The 19,402-nt window shown below is 46.4% G+C and overlaps 1 protein-coding gene across 1 annotated transcript in view; it reads left to right on the top strand.

Annotated features, from left to right (window-relative positions):
* The window catches only part of LOC121559240 (cytochrome P450 26B1), a 30,524-nt gene extending 15,017 nt beyond the window's left edge, over positions 1–15,507 (top strand). The window contains exons 2-7 of the mRNA XM_045215122.1: positions 2,645–2,869; positions 10,408–10,526; positions 10,875–11,031; positions 11,238–11,393; positions 13,090–13,371; positions 13,818–15,507. Coding sequence (XP_045071057.1) covers positions 2,645–2,869; positions 10,408–10,526; positions 10,875–11,031; positions 11,238–11,393; positions 13,090–13,371; positions 13,818–14,228 — 1,350 coding nt within the window. The 3' untranslated portion in view covers positions 14,229–15,507. The remainder of the gene's footprint in view (positions 1–2,644; positions 2,870–10,407; positions 10,527–10,874; positions 11,032–11,237; positions 11,394–13,089; positions 13,372–13,817) is intronic.
* Positions 15,508–19,402: the final 3,895 nt, after the last annotated feature.

Here is a 19,402-nt window from a genome sequence, read left to right as displayed (position 1 = left end):
TAGGAGGTGAAAGAGGGCAGGCGCAGTGTGTGTGTTTGTGTGTGTTTCAGTGTGTGTATGTGTGTGAGCTCTTTAGCTCCATGCTACGCCCCTCTCCCATAATCCTCTCTGCCAGGGGCCTCAGAGGCCAAACACAGTGATGGAGGGATTAGAGAGGAATCGAGGAGGAGTACGGGACAGGTGTGTGTGTAGTGTGTGTGTGTGTGTGTGTGTGTGTGTGTGTGTGTGTGTGTGTGTAGTGTGTGTGTGTAGTGTGTGTGTGTGTGTGTGTGTAGTGTGTGTGTGTGTGTGTGTAGTGTGTGTGTGTGTAGTGTGTGTGTGTGTGTGTGTGTGTGTGTGTGTGTGTAGTGAGTGTGTGTGTGTGTGTGTGTGTGTGTAGTGTGTGTGTGTGTGTGTGTAGTGTGTGTGTGTGTAGTGTGTGTGTGTGTGTGTGTGTGTGTGTGTGTGTAGTGAGTGTGTGTGTATGTACAGTTGAAGTCACAAGTTTACATACACTTAGGTTGGAGTCATTAAAACTTGTTTTTCAACCACTCCATACATTTCTTGTTAACAAACTATAGTTTTAGCAAGTCGGTTAGGACATCTACTTTGTGCATGACACAAGTCATTTTTCCAACAATTGTTTACAGACAGATTATTTCACTTATAATTCACTGTATCACAATTCCAGTGGGTCAGACGTTAACATACACTAAGTTGACTGTGCCTTTAAACAGCTTGGAAAATTCAGGAAAATTATGTCATGGCTTTAGAAGCTTCTGATAGGCTAATTGACATCACTTGAGTCAATTGGAGGTGTAGCTGTGGATATATTTCAAGGCCTACCTTCAAACTCAGTGCCTCTTTGCTTGACATCATGGGAAAATCAAAAGAAATCAGCCAAGACCACAGAAAATTAATTGTAGACCTCTGGTTCATCCTTGTGAGCAATTTACAAATCCCTGAAGGTACCAAGTTCATCTGTACAAACAATAGTACGCAAGTATAAACACCATGGGACCACGCAGCCATCATACCGCTCAGGAAGGAGACACGTTCTGTCTCCTAGAGATGAACGTACTTTGGTGCGAAAAGTGCTAATCAATCCCAGAACAACAGCAAAGGAGCTTGTGAACATGCTGGAGGAAACAGGTACAAAAGTATCTATATCCACAGTAAAACGAGTCCTATATCGACATAACCTGAAAGGCCGCTCAGCAAGGAAGAAGCCACTGCTCCAAAACCGCCATAAAGAAGCCAGACTACGGTTTGCAACTGCACATGGGGACAAAGACCGTACTTTTTGGAGAAATGCCTCTGGTCTGATGAAACAAATTGAACAGTTTGGCCATAATGACCATCGTTATGTTTGGAGGAAAAAGGGGTGCTTGCAAGCCGAAGAACACCATCTCAACCGTGAAGCACGGGGGTGGCAGCATCATGCTGTGGGGGTGCTTTGCTGCAGGAGGGACTGGTGCACTTCACAAAATAGATCATGAGGAAGGAAAATTATGTGGATATATTGAAGCAACATCTCAAGACATCAGTCAGGAAGTTAAAGCTTGGTCGCAAATGGGTCTTCCAAATGGACAATGACCCCAAGCATACTTCCAAAGTTGTGGCAGAATAGCTTAAGGACAACAAAGTCAAGGTATTGGAGTGGCCATCACAAAGCCCTGACCTCAATCCTATAGAAAATGTTTGGGCAGAACTGAAAAAGTGTGTGCGAGCAAGGAGGCCTACAAACCTGACTCAGTTACACCAGCTCTGTCAGGAGGAATGGGCCAAAATTCACCCAACTTATTGTGGGAAGCTTGTGGAAGGCTACCCGAAACGTTTCACCCAAGTTAAAGAATTTAAAGGCAATGCTAACAAATACTAATTGAGTGTATGTAAACTTCTGACCCACTGGGAATGTGATGAAATAAATAAAAGCTGAAATATATCATTCTCTCTACTATTATTCTGACATTTCACATTCTTAAAATAAAGTGGTGATCCTAACTGACCTAAGACAGGGAATTTGTACTAGGATTAAATGTCAGGAATTGTGAAAAACTGAGTTTAAATGTATTTGGCTAAGGTGTATGTAAACCTCCGACTTCAACTGTATATACTGTATGTATTACCATGCTTTGGGCAATAGAGGTGCAATGTTGAGAGCATGGGTTAATCCAAAGTTCATTGGCGACGGATGTTTGGCTTGAAATGAAACTTTCTCACACAGTTTACATCAGTTTTCTTTGATCTTTGGATCCCTCTTACAGTCCTTTTCTGCCTTTATATTCTGCCTCCCTTCACAAACATTACATCATATCCCTCTGATCCTTAGGTCTGTTTAAGACTGGATCCTTAGGCCTGCAGCCGTTCAGATGTGTGTGTGTGTGTTAGTGAGATCACCTTTCATCACTCATCCCTGACCCCTGACCCCTGATCAGGATCAGGTCATGAACCTGAACGGTCCAATGGAGCTTTTGGGGACAGAGACCCTCTTGCCACTGCTTGAACTTTGAGGTTTTCTTGAGTTTGATTCTTGGTCTTTCAATGGTCTTTGAGTGAGTGTGTGCAACTCTTACCGGTGTATTCTTAGTCCTTATAGTCAGAGGAAGAGATGGACAAAACCATAGATCAATGTTTCCTAACAGCCCCCCTTTCCCCCATTCAGGGTTCGGTATTCCACGCATCGCGGAGGCAAAAGTACGGTAACGTCTTTAAGACCCACCTGCTGGGACGCCCCCTGATCCGGGTCACCGGTGCGGAGAACGTCCGGAAGGTTCTAATGGGAGAGCATACGTTGGTCAGCGTGGACTGGCCTCAGAGCACCTCAACCCTACTAGGACCCAACTCACTGGCTAACTCCATAGGAGATATACACCGTAAGAGGAGAAAGGTAAAAATTGCACACACACACACACACACACACACACACACACACACACACACACACACACACACACACACACACACACACACACACACACATATATAATGACCTGCTCTCTGACACACAAGGAGCCTCATTCAAGCACACACACACATATATATATATATATACATACAGTACCAGTCAACATTTTGGACACACCTACTCATTCAAGGGTTTTTCTTTATTTTATTTTATTCCATATGTGTTATTTCATAGTTTTGATGTCTTCACTATTATTCCACAATGTAGAAAGTAGTAAAAATAAAGAAAAACCCTGGAATGAGTAGATGTGTCCAAACCTTTAACTGGTACTGTATGTATATATATATATATATATATATATATATATATATGTGCTTGAATGAGGCTCCTTGTGTGTCAGAGAGCAGGTCATTATAGGGGCCTGTGTACAGGGGACCTCCAGAGCCAGGGGAGCATGGCCCAGATTACACCCCATTGACCCCTCACCCTCCCTGGGTACAGCGGAGGTAACATGAGCCCCTTCCCTGGAGGAACCAAGAGATACACACAGACCCACTCTGTCTCTAGATAGGACAATGACTGGGGAGAGGGCGGGGTGGGCAGGGTGTGTGTGTGTGTGTGTGTGTGTGCCCAGGGGATGTGAGGATAATGAGGAGAGAGTAAAAGTGTAATTTCCTGTAATGGGCCTGGCACTAGAGAGAGAGAGAGAGAGAGAGAGACAGAGAGAGAGAGAGAGAGAGAGAGGACAGATAGGTAATCAGGAGAGAGAGAGACGGTGAGGCTGGAGAGGTATTCTCTCTCTCCTTTCACTCTTTCTCTCGTTCTTTTCTCTGGTAGATAAGAGGTTGGATAGGTGGAAGCCATTCCGTTCTCACGGTTTACCCAAAGAGACTGTCCCACTCTCAGATACACACACACACACACACACACACACACACACACACACACACACACACACACACACACACACACACACACACACACACACACACAGAGAGAGAGATAAGCTACAGTGGTTGCTCTGGTTGTCCTACCCATCTTGTGTGTGAGTGGCTGCAGATTCTTTCGTTGCCAGCAGAGGGAAACATAATTGACCTAGCACTCACCATGCTGAGAGGTGGAGGATGAAGGATAAAGACGGTGGTGGTTAAAAAGAGAGAGACGTTGAGAAAGAGAAAGATTTCTAAAAACAGAAGGGAGAGAGAGAGGTAGAGACATGAAAGAGGAGGGAAGAGGTGGGAGTGTAGACTGTATGGAGGGAGAGATGGAAAATATTATAGACTAAGATAGAGAGAGAGAGAGAGAGAGAGAGAGAGAGAGAGAGAGAGAGAGAGAGAGAGAGAGAGAGAGAGAGAGAGAGAGAGAGAGAGAGAGAGAGAGAGAGAGAGAGAGAGAGAGAGAGAGAGAGAGAGAGAGAGAGAGAGAGAGAGAGAGAGAGAGAGAGAGAGAGAGAGAGAGAGAGAGAGAGAGAGAGAGAGAGAGAGAGAGAGAGAGAATCATTAATAATGGAGTCATGTCTGTTGAACCAGGAGCACTGAGCAGTTTCATGTAATTCAGTACATATGGAAATGATTACAGGGTGCTTTATAGAGATTTGCACTACAACTTTCTAGGATGGAGGGATGGAGAGTGGAGTGGTACAGAGAGACGAGGGCACAGTTCTCATTTATACAAGAAAGTTGCACACATTGAGTTATAGACAGGGCTATACATTACAAGCAATAAAAAAAAACTATTCCATTCTCATACCATTCTATTTTCTAATGTTGCTCTTATATACTGATCTTGGGTCAGTTTTGTGTTTCAGCCTCAGTAGTTAAGGTTAGGAGCACGGTCTGGTAAGCTGATCCTAGTATCACTCTCTAGTAATTAATGTTAGGAGGTAGAGAAACAGACTAACTAGTATTAATGTTAGGAGGTAGAGAAACAGACTAACTAGTATTAATGTTAGGAGGTAGAGAAACACACTAACTAGTATTAATGTTAGGAGGTAGAGATACACACTAACTAGTATTAATGTTAGGAGTTAGGAGGTAGAGATACACACTAACTAGTATTAATGTTAGGAGGTAGAGATACACACTAACTAGTATTAATGTTAGGAGGTAGAGATACACACTAACTAGTATTAATGTTAGGAGGTAGAGATACACACTAACTAGTATTAATGTTAGGAGGTAGAGAAACACACTAACTAGGATTAATGTTAGGAGTTAGGAGGTAGAGATACACACTAACTAGTATTAATGTTAGGAGTTAGAGAAACAGACTAACTAGTATTAATGTTAGGAGGTAGAGAAACAGACTAACTAGTATTAATGTTAGGAGGTAGAGAAACACACTAACTAGGATTAATGTTAGGAGGTAGAGAAACAGACTAACTAGTATTAATGTTAGGAGGTAGAGAAACAGACTAACTAGTATTAATGTTAGGAGGTAGAGAAATATTTTTCTTAGATACTGATCTCAGGGTCAGTTTTGTGTTTCACCTCAAGTAGTTCTAACCTCTTAACACCGTCTGTGATCTCTCACCCACTCCCTCCCTCCCTCCCTCCCTCCCTCCCTCCCTCCCTCCCTCCCTCCCTCCCTCCCTCGCTCCCTCCCTCCCTCTTTCCCTCGTTCTTAGCCACGACTACAACACAAGCTCTGAAGACTATTGTTCATTCATACAGAGATGGAGGGAGGGAGAAATAGAGGGAGGGAATGAGGGAAGGAAAGAGAGAAATAAGGGGTGGAGTGATGGGGGAAGAAGAGGTGGAGGTAGGGGATGGAGGAGAGAGAGAGAGAGAGAGGGAGGGGGAGGGGGAGGGGAGAGGAGGGAGATGAAGAATGTAATGGAAGGAGAAGATGAGTGAGTAACAGATTGGAAGCAGCATGAAGGAAGAGGAGGAGAGGGGGAAGAATAGTGAGAGAGAGTGGCAGGGAGAGAGAGACATGAGAGAGAGTGGCAGGGAGAGAGAGACATTACATTTACATTTACATTTTAGTCATTTAGCAGACGCTCTTATCCAGAGCGACTTACAGTTAGTGAATACATTTATTTATTATTTTTTATTTTATTTTTTACTGGCCCCCCGTGGGAATCGAACCCACAACCCTGGCGTTGCAAACGCCATGCTCTATCAACTGAGCTACATCCCTGCCGGCCATTCCCTCCCCTACCCTGGACGACGCTGGTCCAATTGTGCGCCGCCCATGAGTCTCCCGGTCGCGGCCGGCTGCGACAGAGCCTGGATTCGAACCAGGATCTCTAGTGGCACAGTTAGCACTGCGAAGCAGTGCCTTAGACCACTGCGCCACTCAGGAGAGAGAGAGAGAGAGATGTACAGGGAGATAGAGACAAAGACATGAGAGAGAGTGGCAGGGAGAGAGAGAGACATGAGAGAGAGTGGCAGGGAGAGAGAGAGACATGAGAGAGAGTGGCAGGGAGAGAGAGAGAGAGAGAGAGTGGCAGGGAGAGAGAGAGAGAGAGAGAGAGTGGCAGGGAGAGAGAGAGAGAGAGAGAGAGACAGAGGAGGAGAACGGGGAGAGGGGTAGCAATAGAAAGCGAAAGAGACAGAAATAAATGGAGGAAGTATTCGTAAGTCAGTAGTACCCTCTTAATCTATCTGTCTTTACTAGTATAGAAAAGCCCTGTCTGAGCCAGAGGTTACTAGTATGGAAAAGCCCTATTTGAGACAGAGGTTACTAGTATGGAAAAGCCCTATTTGAGCCAGAGGTTACTAGTATGGAAAAGCCCTATCTGAGACAGAGGTATGCCAGCTGTCGTACTCTGGGATGTGGCAGTAAGTGTTGGGGATGCCAGCTTCCGTACTCTGGGATGTGGCAGTAAGTGTTGGGGATGCCAGCTGCCGTACTCTGGGATGTGGCAGTAAGTGTTGGGGATGCCAGCTTCCGTACTCTGGGATGTGGCAATAAGTGTTGGGGATGCCAGCTGCCGTACTCTGGGATGTGGCAGTAAGTGTTGGGGATGCCAGCTGCTGTACTCTGGGATGTGGCAGTAAGTGTTGGGGATGCCAGCTGCCGTACTCTGGGATGTGGCAGTAAGTGTTGGGGATGCCAGCTGTCGTACTCTAGGATGTGGCAGTAAGTGTTGGGAATGCCAGCTGTCGTACTCTGGGATGTGGCAGTAAGTGTTGGGGATGCCATCTGCCGTACTCTGGGATGTGGCAGTAAGTGTTGGGGATGCCAGCTGTCGTACTCTGGGATGTGGCAGTAAGTGTTGGGGATGCCAGCTGTCGTACTCTGGGATGTGGCAGTAAGTGTTGGGGATGCCAGCTGTCGTACTCTGGGTTGTGGCAGTAAGTGTTGGGGATGCCAGCTGTCGTACTCTGGGATGTGGCAGTAAGTGTTGGGGATGCCAGCTGTCGTACTCTGGGATGTGGCAGTAAGTGTTGGGGATGCCAGCTGTCGTACTCTGGGATGTGGCAGTAAGGGTTGGGGATGCCAGCTGTCATACTCTGGGATGTGGCAGTAAGGGTTGGGGATGCCAGCTACCGTACTCTGGGATGTGGCAGTAAGAGTTGGGGATGCCAGCTGTCGTACTCTGGGATGTGGCAGTAAGTGTCGGGGATGACAGCTGCCGTACTCTGGGATGTGGCAGTAAGAGTTGGGGATGCCAGCTGTCGTACTCTGGGATGTGGCAGTAAGTGTCGGGGATGCCAGCTGCCGTACTCTGGGATGTGGCAGTAAGTGTTGGGGATGCCAGCTACCGTACTCTGGGATGTGGCAGTAAGAGTTGGGGATGCCAGCTGTCGTACTCTGGGATGTGGCAGTAAGTGTCGGGGATGCCAGCTGCCGTACTCTGGGATGTGGCAGTAAGTGTTGGGGATGCCAGCTGTCGTACTCTGGGATGTGGCAGTAAGTGTTGGGGATGCCAGCTGCCGTACTCTGGGATGTGGCAGTAAGTGTCGGGGATGCCAGCTGCCGTACTCTGGGATGTGGCAGTAAGTGTTGGGGATGCCAGCTGCCGTACTCTGGGATGTGGCAGTAAGTGTTGGGGATGCCAGCTGCCGTACTCTGGGATGTGGCAGTAAGTGTCGGGGATGCCAGCTGCCGTACTCTGGGATGTGGCAGTAAGTGTTGGGGATGCCAGCTGTCGTACTCTGGGATGTGGCAGTAAGTGTCGGGGATGCCAGCTGCCGTACTCTGGGATGTGGCAGTAAGTGTTGGGGATGCCAGCTGTCGTACTCTGGGTTGTGGCAGTAAGTGTTGGGGATGCCAGCTGTCGTACTCTGGGATGTGGCAGTAAGTGTTGGGGATGCCAGCTGCCGTACTCTGGGATGTGGCAGTAAGAGTTGGGGATGCCAGCTGTCGTACTCTGGGATGTGGCAGTAAGTGTCGGGGATGCCAGCTGCCGTACTCTGGGATGTGGCAGTAAGTGTTGGGGATGCCAGCTACCGTACTCTTAGATGTGGCAGTAAGAGTTGGGGATGCCAGCTGTCGTACTCTGGGATGTGGCAGTAAGTGTCGGGGATGCCAGCTGCCGTACTCTGGGATGTGGCAGTAAGTGTTGGGGATGCCAGCTGTCGTACTCTGGGATGTGGCAGTAAGTGTCGGGGATGCCAGCTGCCGTACTCTGGGATGTGGCAGTAAGTGTTGGGGATGCCAGCTGCCGTACTCTGGGATGTGGCAGTAAGTGTTGGGGATGCCAGCTGCCGTACTCTGGGATGTGGCAGTAAGTGTTGGGGATGCCAGCTGTCGTACTCTGGGATGTGGCAGTAAGTGTTGGGGATGCCAGCTGTCGTACTCTGGGATGTGGCAGTAAGTGTCGGGGATGCCAGCTGCCGTACTCTGGGATGTGGCAGTAAGTGTTGGGGATGCCAGCTGCCGTACTCTGGGATGTGGCAGTAAGTGTTGGGATGCCAGCTGCCGTACTCTGGGATGTGGCAGTAAGTGTTGGGGATGCCAGCTGTCGTACTCTGGGATGTGGCAGTAAGTGTTGGGGATGCCAGCTGCCGTACTCTGGGATGTGGCAGTAAGTGTTGGGGATGCCATCTGCCGTACTCTGGCATGTGGCAGTAAGTGTTGGGGATGCCAGCTGCCGTACTCTGGGATGCGGCAGTAAGTGTTGGGGACACAGGCCGTATGAAGTGCTATTGTTAGTTGCAGGGCTGGAGGAGGACTGGAGGGGTTTTAAAACGGGAACAGGGATGTTTCTTCACCAAACAAACCTCTCGCGACTCTAAAGCACATTAGGCATGCATCCCTAATAGCACCCTGTTCCCTATATAGTGCACTACTTTACTAGGGTCTTATGAGTCTCCCTATGGGCCCTGGTCAAAAGTAGTGCACTAAATAGAGAATAGGGTGTCATTAGGGACTCGCATGAGAAATGTACTGGGGTTGCCAGGAAAATCCAACCTTACATTTACTCTGCGCACACACACACACACACACACACACACACACACACACACACACACACACACACACACACACACACACACACACACACAGCTACTGCTGACTGCTAGGGAAAGTAGAGTGACTAGAATGTGTTACTGCTGAGACAGAGAGAGACACAGACACAGAGACAGACAGAGAGAGAGACAGCCACAGAGACAGACAGAGAGAGAGAGAGAGACAGAGAGATACACAGAGACAGAGAGAGAGACACAGACACAGAGACAGAGACAGTGTGGTGGTAGTACGTTAACATAACATTGACATATTAAGTCTCTGTCTGACATATTGAGAGATTTTTTATGTCAAAGGACTTTAAACTAAATCATAGAATGGAGTAGAAAACCCTTAAGCTGTGCAGATCAATAATATTATCATGACATTCTCTATAGTGAACCAAGAGCAGAGAGGCATCGAATGATGAGCCAGGGGATTGTGGGATTTGTAAGGTTGGTGTCGAATGTGAAAACTACGTCTGAAGGAGTAGAAAAGTCACTCTGGGATGTTTTCTCTGGATACAGTGTTGAGAATAGTTACACTATGCAGGTGACGTGTGGTCAGGTCAAGGTGAGGAAGAGGTCTGTGGTTGTGGTCAGGTCAAGGTGAGGAAGAGGTCTGTGGTTGTGGTCAGGTCAAGGTGAGGAAGAGGTCTGTGGTTGTGGTCAGGTCAAAGTGAGGAAGAGGTCTGTGGTTGTGGTCAGGTCAAAGTGAGGAAGAGGTCTGTGGTTGTGGTTTGAGGTCAAAGTGAGGAAGAGGTCTGTGGTTGTGGTTTGAGGTCAAAGTGAGGAAGAGGTCTGTGGTTGTGGTCAGGTCAAAGTGAGGAAGAGGTCTGTAGTTGTGGTTTGAGGTCAAAGTGAGGAAGAGGTCTGTGGTTGTGGTCAGGTCAAAGTGAGGAAGAGGTCTGTGGTTGTGGTCAGGTCAAAGTGAGGAAGAGGTCTGTGGTTGAGGTCAGGTCAAAGTGAGGAAGAGGTCTGTGGTTGTGGTGAAGAAATGGTTCTAACCCTTACTCCTCTCTTTCCCCTCTCTCTCTCCTCTCCCTCCCTCTCCCCCTCTCTCTCTCCCCCTTTCCCTCCCTCCCTCCCTCCCTCCCTCTCCCCCTCTCCCCAATCCTCCAGGTATTTTCCAAGGTGTTCAGTCATGAGGCGTTAGCGTCCTACCTCCCTAAGATCCAGCAGGTGATCCAGGAGTCACTGAGGGTGTGGAGCTCCAACCCAGAACCCATCAACGTCTACAGGTGAGTTCTAATTTTAATTATAATACCCGGTCCAGCTAGAAGAGCCCCACAGAGCAAGCAGAGCAGAAGCAGCAGCACAGTGGCTAGGAGAAACTCCCTGGAAGGAAGAAACCTAGAGAGGAACCCTGCTCAGAGGGTGGGCTGCTTGTTGCTTGCTTGTTACTTTCCTGGACTCTCGCTTCCGCTTCTGCTACGTAGGGTTGCTATGTCTGGTTATTAACCCTCTCTCTCTCTCCCCCTCTCTCTCTCTCTCCCCCCCACCTCTCTCTCTCATCTCTCTCCCCCTCTCTCTCTCCCCCCCCAATCTCTCTCTCTCTCTCTCTCTCTCTCTCTCTCTCTCTCCCCCAGGGAATCCCAGAGGCTGTCGTTCCACATGGCAGTGAGGGTGCTGTTGGGGTTCAGGGTAGCAGACGAGGAGATGAGACACCTGTTCACCACCTTCCAGGAGTTTATAGACAACATCTTCAGCTTACCCATAGACCTGCCTTTCAGTGGATACAGGAAGGTGAGAGTGAGGATGTACACAAAAAGCACTTTAATAGACAAATACACATATGCATGGATTTAATCTTATCAACAAGAGGTTGAAGTAAATGAACTAAAATGTGACTTGAAGCTGATCTGATGTTGTACTGTGTAATTCAATATATTCCATTCTTGTTTGTCACAAACGTCACTCACCACACGTCTCTGTGGGTTTTATTTCTGTAGGGTATCCGTGCCAGGGACACACTCCAGAAGGGGATAGAAAAAGCCATCAGGGAGAAACCCCTCTCTTCCCAGGGGAAGGATTATAGAGACGCACTTGATATCCTGCTGGAGAGCGCAAAAGAGAACGGCACGGAACTCACCATGCAGGAACTCAAGGTAAGAAACTTTCTCTCCAAGGAACTTTTCTCTCTCTCTCTCTCTCTCTCTCTCTCTCTCTCTCTCTCTCTCTCTCTCTCTGTCTCTCTCTGTCTCTCTCGTCTCTCTCTCTCTCTCTCTCTCTCTCTCTCTCTCTCTCTCTCTCTCTCTCTCTCTCTCTCTCTCTCTCTCTCTCTCTCTCTCTCTCTCTCTCTCTCTCTCTCTCTCTCTCTCTCTCTCTCTCTCTCTCTCTCTCTCTCTCTCTCTCTGTCTCTGTCTCTGTCTCTGTCTCTGTCTCTGTCTCTGTCTCTCTCTGTCTCTGTCTCTGTCTCTGTCTCTCTCTCTCTCTCTCTCTCTCTCTCTCTCTCTCTTCTCTCTCACTCTCCCTTCCTCTCTCCCTCTCCAAGTCTCCTTTAAGGTTTGTAAGTTTCGAGACTAAGGCCAAAAATATGTAAAATGCTTAACAGTGGCTGAAAGTCACAATGGCTGCGTCCCAAAGGACACCCTATTCCCTTGATAGTGCACTACCTTAGACCAGGGCCCATATAGCTCTACATAGAGGATAGGGTGCCGTTTGAGCCTTATACTCACTCAGCCCTACACCCCTTCCCTGGTCTCTGAACTGGGGCGCCCAGTTTTAGGAGGCACAGACTCCTGGTTACGTGACACACACACACACACACACACACACACACACACACACACACACACACACACACACACACACACACACACACACACACACACACACACACACACACACACCCCTATCTGCCCCTGTCTGGCCCATGACACACACACACACACACACACACACACACACACAGGGTTGACACAGACATGTTTTGACACAAATGACAGCAGATGAGGGGTTTCAGTGTATGTTGTCCTACAGTGTTGTTCCAGACCCAGAAAATAGCCATTTCCCAGGGAGAGGGCAAGAAATGTAGATGTCTGTGTGTATGTGTGTGTGTGTCTGTGTGTCTGTGTGTATGTGTGTGTGTGTCATGGGGTGTTCTCGGGCCCCACAACCAGAGCTAAAACAGGGGCAAGGCCCCCAGACAGGGGTGGAGACCATGGCTGTCAGTATCAGATCACAGCACTGACTGTAAAAAAAAACAGCCCCTGAACTGCACTAACCTAAAACCCACCCAACAACCCCAACCTACTGTAAATATTTGCCATAGATATGATGGCTGATTCCTGGTTTGTCTCACTTGTAATACTGCCTTTTACATTTACATTTTAGTCATTTAGCAGACGCTCTTATCCAGAGCGACTTACAGTTTTGTGAATACATATTTTTTTATACTGCCCCCCCATGGGAATCGAACCCACAACCCTGGCATTGCAAACGCCATGCTCTATCAACTGAGCTACATCCCTGCCGGCCATTCCCTCCCCTACCCTGGACGACGCTGGGCCAATTGTGCGCCGCCCATGAGTCTCCCGGTCGCGGCCGGCTGCGACAGAGCCTGGATTCGAACCAGGATCTCTAGTGGCACAGTTAGCACTGCGATGCAGTGCCTTTTCCTTTAAGCATCTCCATTACTCTTTTTACATTGGTTTAAAGTTGGATATCTTACTAATATCAGAGATCAATCTATTTTAGAAGTGGTATAGTTTCTATGGAGCAGTTTTAATATTATTATTTAATATGAGTTACCCTACAGATGACCTCATCTCTCTTCCTCATCTTCTCTCTCTCCATCTGCAGGAGGCAACCATTGAGCTGATCTTCGCTGCGTTTGCCACCACCGCCAGCGCCTCCACCTCTCTCATCATGCAGCTCCTACGCCACCCTGCCGTCTTAGAGAAGTTACGAGAGGAGCTCCGTGCCAGGGGGATCCTCCATAACGGCTGTCTGTGTGAGGGGGAACTGGGCCTGGATACCATCGTTGGTCTGAAGTATCTGGACTGTGTGATCAAGGAGGTGCTGAGGCTCTTCACGCCCGTGTCTGGGGGGTATAGGACGGCCCTGCAGACCTTTGAACTAGATGTGAGTGTTGGTGTAATGTATTTTTATTGTTTCATCTGTTGATATCTCTCTCTCTCTCTCTCTCTCTCTCTCTCTCTCTCTCTCTCTCTCTCTCGCTCTCTCGCTCTCTCGCTCTCTCGCTCTCTCGCTCTCTCTCGCTCTCTCTCTCTCTGTGAACTCTGTAGTTATTACTTGCTAATCCATCTCTACAATATGTCTCTCCCCCCAAGCCCTCACCCTTGCTCAACCCCTCTCAACCTCCTTAACCCTGCACACACATTTATACATTCTCTCTCTCCCTCCCTCTCTCTCTCTCTCTCTCTCTCTCTCTTTCTCTCTCTCGCTTCCCTATCATGAGCCTTGCTCTCTCTCACTCCTCCCATCTTGTCTTTTCTTGTCTTGTCTTGTCTTTTGTCTTTGTAAATGACTCTTTCCACATTTCTCTCTCTCTCTCTCGCCGTCCCCAGGGGGTCCAGATCCCGAAGGGTTGGAGTGTGATGTACAGCATCAGAGACACCCACGACACCTCCTCCGTCTTCAAGGACGTGGACGCCTTCGACCCCGACCGCTTCTCCCAGGAACGCAGCGAGGACAAGGAGGGACGCTTCCACTACCTTCCGTTCGGCGGCGGCATCCGCTCCTGCCTCGGGAAACAGCTCGCCACTCTCTTCCTCCGTATACTGGCCATCGAGCTGGCCAGCACCAGCCGGTTTGAGCTGGCGACCCGGAATTTTCCCAGAGTGGTGACGGTGCCGGTGGTTCATCCGGTAGACGGGTTGAAGGTGAAGTTCTACGGTCTGGATTCTAACCAGAACGAGATTCCGTCCGATCTCCTAGCCGACATCAAGACGGAAGAGCTGCTGGGAGCCGCGGTGTAGATCGTAGATTTCGATTGGACAAAGCAAGGGGAAGGAGGAAGGGAGGGATGGATAGAGGGAGGAGAAATGAGAGAGAGGATGGATGGATGGAGGATAGGGCAGAAAGAAATGGTTTCCTTTTTTTGGTTCTGCTGATGTCTTGGAATGTTGGAGATCTCCTTTGAACTCTGAAATGGAACATTCTGAATTCCGATTCCTTCTCTTTGTCGTTTAATTGTTAGTCGCCTGAACTTTCTGAGAGAGAAAGAAGGACAGAAGCTGCCAAAAAAGTTTATAATCTCTATTCCGTTTGTTTTCCAAGAAATATACAAAACTACGTATAAAATGAAAAGTAATGTAATATAATGAATGAATTAAAAACAGAAAGATGTAATGTTAAAATAATTTATGCACAATTAGGAAACAGATTCGTAGAGGAGTGTATTTGGATAGAGGGATGGATGGAGGTATGAAAGACAGAAAGAAAGGAAGCAAGGAAAGGAAGCAAGGAAACAGGGTAGAATGATTTAAGAAGGGAAAGGATAAAAGTGAATTAAAATCCAGAGCTAGAGAGAGAGAAGGGCAGAGGTGGGTTCATACATACTCTATATATCAGGGTGCTGCAACTCCAGTCCAGGCCAGCTAAAGAGTTTTCCAGGCTTTTCTTCCAGCCCTACTCTAACACACCTGTCTCAAACAGTCAAGCTATCAACCTATCAACTATCACGATTAGTTAAATGATGCGTTTTACCCGGTAAATGGACTATAGTTCTCCAGGACGGAGTTAGAACAGAGACCTATTAAAAGGACTTCAGGGAGAACTTGAAAGAGAGATTCAAAAGCTGGAAAGGACATTGGATTGTTTGCTAATAGCTCAGGTGTGGAAGGGGATCTTTCATTGGACGTACTTTCATATCTTTATTTTTGACTCAACCTGCACATAAGAGACTATCAGTTGTTATCAATCACCTTCCTTCCCTTTCCCCTTCAAACCCTCAAACCTGTGCTACATCACTATGATGTCATATGAAGATGCGTGTGTGCTACATCACTATGATGTCATATGAAGATGCTCGTGTGCTACATCACTATGATATCATCTGAAGATGTGTTCGTGTGTGTCCGTCAGTTTGCCTGATGTCTGCCTCTCTGGATGGCTGAACGTATTATGGACATAAAGGGGAAAATGTTTCTAAAGCTATCAGAATGGTCTAAGCTGGAGGAAGAATGGTAGAGAGAGAGAGAGAGAGAGGAAGAGAATGAGAGATAAAGAAAGAGAGAGGAAGAGAGGGAGAGAGAAAGAGAGAGAGGAAGAGAGGGAGAGATAAAGAGAGAGAGGAAGAGAGGGAGAGATAAAGAGAGAGAGAGGGAGAGATAAAGAGAGAGAGGGAGAGATAAAGAGAGAGAGGAAGAGAGGGAGAGATAAAGAGAAAGAGGGAGAGATAAAGAGAGGGAGGAAGAGAGGGAGAGATAAAGAGAGAGAGGGAGAGAGGGAGAGATAAAGAGAGAGAGGGAGAGAGGGAGAGATAAAGAGAGAGAGGGAGAGAGGGAGAGAGGGAGAGATAGAGGGAGAGAGGGAGAGATAAAGAGAGAGAGGGAGAGATAAAGAGAGAGAGGGTGAGAGGGAGAGATAAAGAGAGAGAGGCAGAGAGGGAGAGATAAAGAGAGAGAGGGAGAGATAAAGAGAGAGAGGGAGAGATAAAGAGAGAGAGGGTGAGAGGGAGAGATAAAGAGAGAGGCAGAGAGGGAGAGATAAAGAGAGAGGCAGAGAGGGAGAGATAAAGAGAGAGAGGGAGAGAGGGAGAGATAAAGAGAGAGAGGGAGAGATAAAGAGAGAGAGGGAGAGATAAAGAGAGAGAGGGTGAGAGGGAGAGATAAAGAGAGAGAGGCAGAGAGAGAGAGATAAAGAGAGAGAGAGAGAGGGAGAGAGGGAGAGAGGGAGAGAGGGAGAGAGGGAGAGAGGGAGAGAGAGAGAGAGAGAGAGAGAGAGAGAGAGAGAGAGAGAGAGAGAGAGAGAGAGAGAGAGAGAGAGAGAGAGAAAGGAGGAGAGGAGACCTATATACTTGCTGTTCGAGAGTTGCTTTGTTTTTGTTTTGTGGTTCTGTTGGAGCAGAGTGTCGTTGAACTCTGTGGGATGCTAAGGATGACATTTTGACTAGCTCCTCCTCTTTATCAACACAAAAATGCAAAAAAAATGTTTTAAAAAAAATCTAAACTTTATTAGCTAATGAGATTTAACAACGTGAGACGATTGCACAATCAGAATCAGTTTCTTGAACTTATTACTAACCCCAACACCAGGAAATGTCCATCATGGAGACGGAAATAAAACACTTCCAAAACAAAACTACTTCCTTTATAACTCGTCAAAAGAACACTTAGAACTTTATGAACATTCCGTAAGTCACGAACATTCTCGAACTCACAAACAATTTTTGGAATTCGCAAACATTCCGGAAACATTCTGGAACATTCCCGAAACAACATCCCGGAATCCTTGGACAGTTGGGAATTTTATGAGGAGGGAGCTAGGACCTGGGGAATGTTGGGAAAAGCTTCTATAAATTCTGTTCTTCTACAGGTATATAACGTCTATTATGTTATAGATGTGTATATTCTGTGACCAACAACACCACTGATTGTCTACAGTGAGCTGCTTCTGTGTTTCTAGCTGAGAGTTATAGAACTGCTATCATATATAGATTGCAAGTGAGATTCCTCGACATTTCTCGTTTTAATTTTAATTTTTACAATTGTATTTAGCAAATATTTGTATTTTGTGATAAGCAAAGAGGAATGGGCAGTTTTGTTTATTATGATTCTTCTGTTTAGTAAGTAAGCCATGGGGTAACGCCTATTCAATCTAATATCCTATTACTATTATTATTATTATTATTATTATTATTATTGACTATTAATATTTGTCATTGTAATAAAATATTCTTATTTTAAGTCGCTATTTTTATTATATTTCCAGAGTTTTAGTATAAATTACAAAAGTCTGTTTGTTGGTAAATATCTTTATATTTAGTGTGATATGAATTATTTCAGTTATATTGTAAAACAGCATTGAATATGTTCATATTGTTTATTGTAATAATTATTATTATTTTGGGTTTTTATTATAATTATCATTATTATTACTATTAAGAAGACAAGCACTTGCGAGGTATGTTCATTATTGAAGTGTCACATGACTACATTCGTTCTTTTCTCTGCTGCATCCCATTTGGCACCCTATTCCCTATATAGCCCTATGGACCCTGGTCAAAAGTAGTGAACTAACTAGGGAATAGGGTGTCATTTGGGACGTAGCCTCTGTTGGTTATCGCTGTCTGCCTGTCTGTCTGTCTGTCTGCCTGTCTGTCTGTCTGTCTGTCTGTCTGTCTGTCTGTCTGTCTGTCTGTCTGTCTGTCTGTCTGTCTGTCTGTCTGTCTGTACATAATGTGTATTTCATTTTACAGATCCCAACAATTCACTTAGTTTAAATATGAATGTTTTTTCAACTGTGATTCTTAAATGTACTCCTGTAATAAAATATGTGAAAATTAAGACTAATGATTATTTCCATTATCCGATCTCAACTGAGCAATCAATCAATAGTTTTCTATCAATTATGTAGGTGTCCAAATACCTGAGGGACACATCAACAATCAACCAAACAAGTCTGGGGTTTCTCTGTTCTGTGGTTTCCATGGTTTTATGATTCCGGTGTCCTTGTGGTTCCAATGCTCCACTTTCACAAGGTTCTTCTCAGGGCTGGCTCAAGGCATAAGCGACATAAGCGGTAGTGAAAATTGTTAGGAACTCAATCGGCGTCTCAACTTACCGTTGAGAGTTAGAATAGTAGAATACACAAGGTGCATGTTCAAAAATGGGTTGTGCATCAGCAGTTTTCCTCTTGTTATGTCAGTCAATTAGCCATACTAGCTAAAACATGTTTTGATTGGTGAGTCTAGCCAGCTATCTAAACATGGCGAAATCGGTAGAATTGCAGTAAATTACCTGTAAAATTGAAAGAAAAATATATATCTGAGCCATATGGCAAAATGAGTAGAATTGCATGAAATTTGTTTGGAACCCCAAACAAATCTCTTAGGGCCCCCAAATGGCTTAGAGCAAGCCCTGGTTCTTCCTATCATCATGAAAGACCCCCTCCATGTTGACCACAGACGGAGAGATGCAGGATGGGAAGTACAGTGAGGGAAAAAAGTATTTGATCCCCTGCTGATTTTGTACGTTTGCCCACTGACAAAGAAATGATCAGTCTATAATTTTAATGGTAGGTTTATTTAAACAGAGATCAGAATAACAACAAAAAAATCCAGAAATACGCATGTCAAAAATGTTATAAATTAAGTATTTGACCCCCTCTCAATCAGAAAGATTTCTGGCTTCCAGGTGTCTTTTATACAGGTAACGAGCTGAGATTAGGAGCACACTCTTAAAGGGAGTGCTCCTAATCTCAGTTTGTCACCTGTATAAAAGACACCTGTCCACAGAAGCAATCAATCAATCAGATTCCAAACTCTCCACCATGGCCAAGACTAAAGAGCTCTCCAAGGATGTCAGGGACAAGATTGTAGACCTACACAAGGCTGGAATGGGCTACAAGACCATCGCCAAGCAGCTTGGTGAGAAGGTGACAACAGTTGGTGCGATTATTCGCAAATGGAAGAAACACAAAAGAACTGTCAATCTCCCTCGGCCTGGGGCTCCATGCAAGATCTCACCTCGTGTAGTTGCAATGATCATGAGAACGGTGAGGAATCAGCCCAGAACTACACGGGAGGATCTTGTCAATGATCTCAAGGCAGCTGGGACCATAGTCACCAAGAAAACAATTGGTAACACACTACGCCGTGAAGGACTGAAATCCCGCTGCGCCCGCAAGGTCCCCCTGCTCAAGAAAGCACATATACAGGCCCGTCTGAAGTTTGCCAATGAACATCTGAATGATTCAGAGAAGAACTGGGTGAAAAATCAAGGTCTTTGGCATCAACTCAACTCGCCGTGTTTGGAGGAGGAGGAATGCTGCCTATGACCCCAAGAACACCATCCCCACCGTCAAACATGGAGGTGGAAACATTATGCTTTGGGGGTGTTTTTCTGCTGAGGGGACAGGACAACTTCACCGCATCAAAGGGACGACGGACGGGGCCATGTACCGTCAAATCTTGGGTGAGAACCTCCTT

This window comes from Coregonus clupeaformis, unplaced genomic scaffold (genome assembly GCF_020615455.1).
Source record: "Coregonus clupeaformis isolate EN_2021a unplaced genomic scaffold, ASM2061545v1 scaf0372, whole genome shotgun sequence".
Classification (NCBI taxonomy): domain Eukaryota; kingdom Metazoa; phylum Chordata; class Actinopteri; order Salmoniformes; family Salmonidae; genus Coregonus; species Coregonus clupeaformis.
Note: the sequence above shows the minus strand (reverse complement) of the source record. Positions and strands in the feature narration are given on the sequence as shown.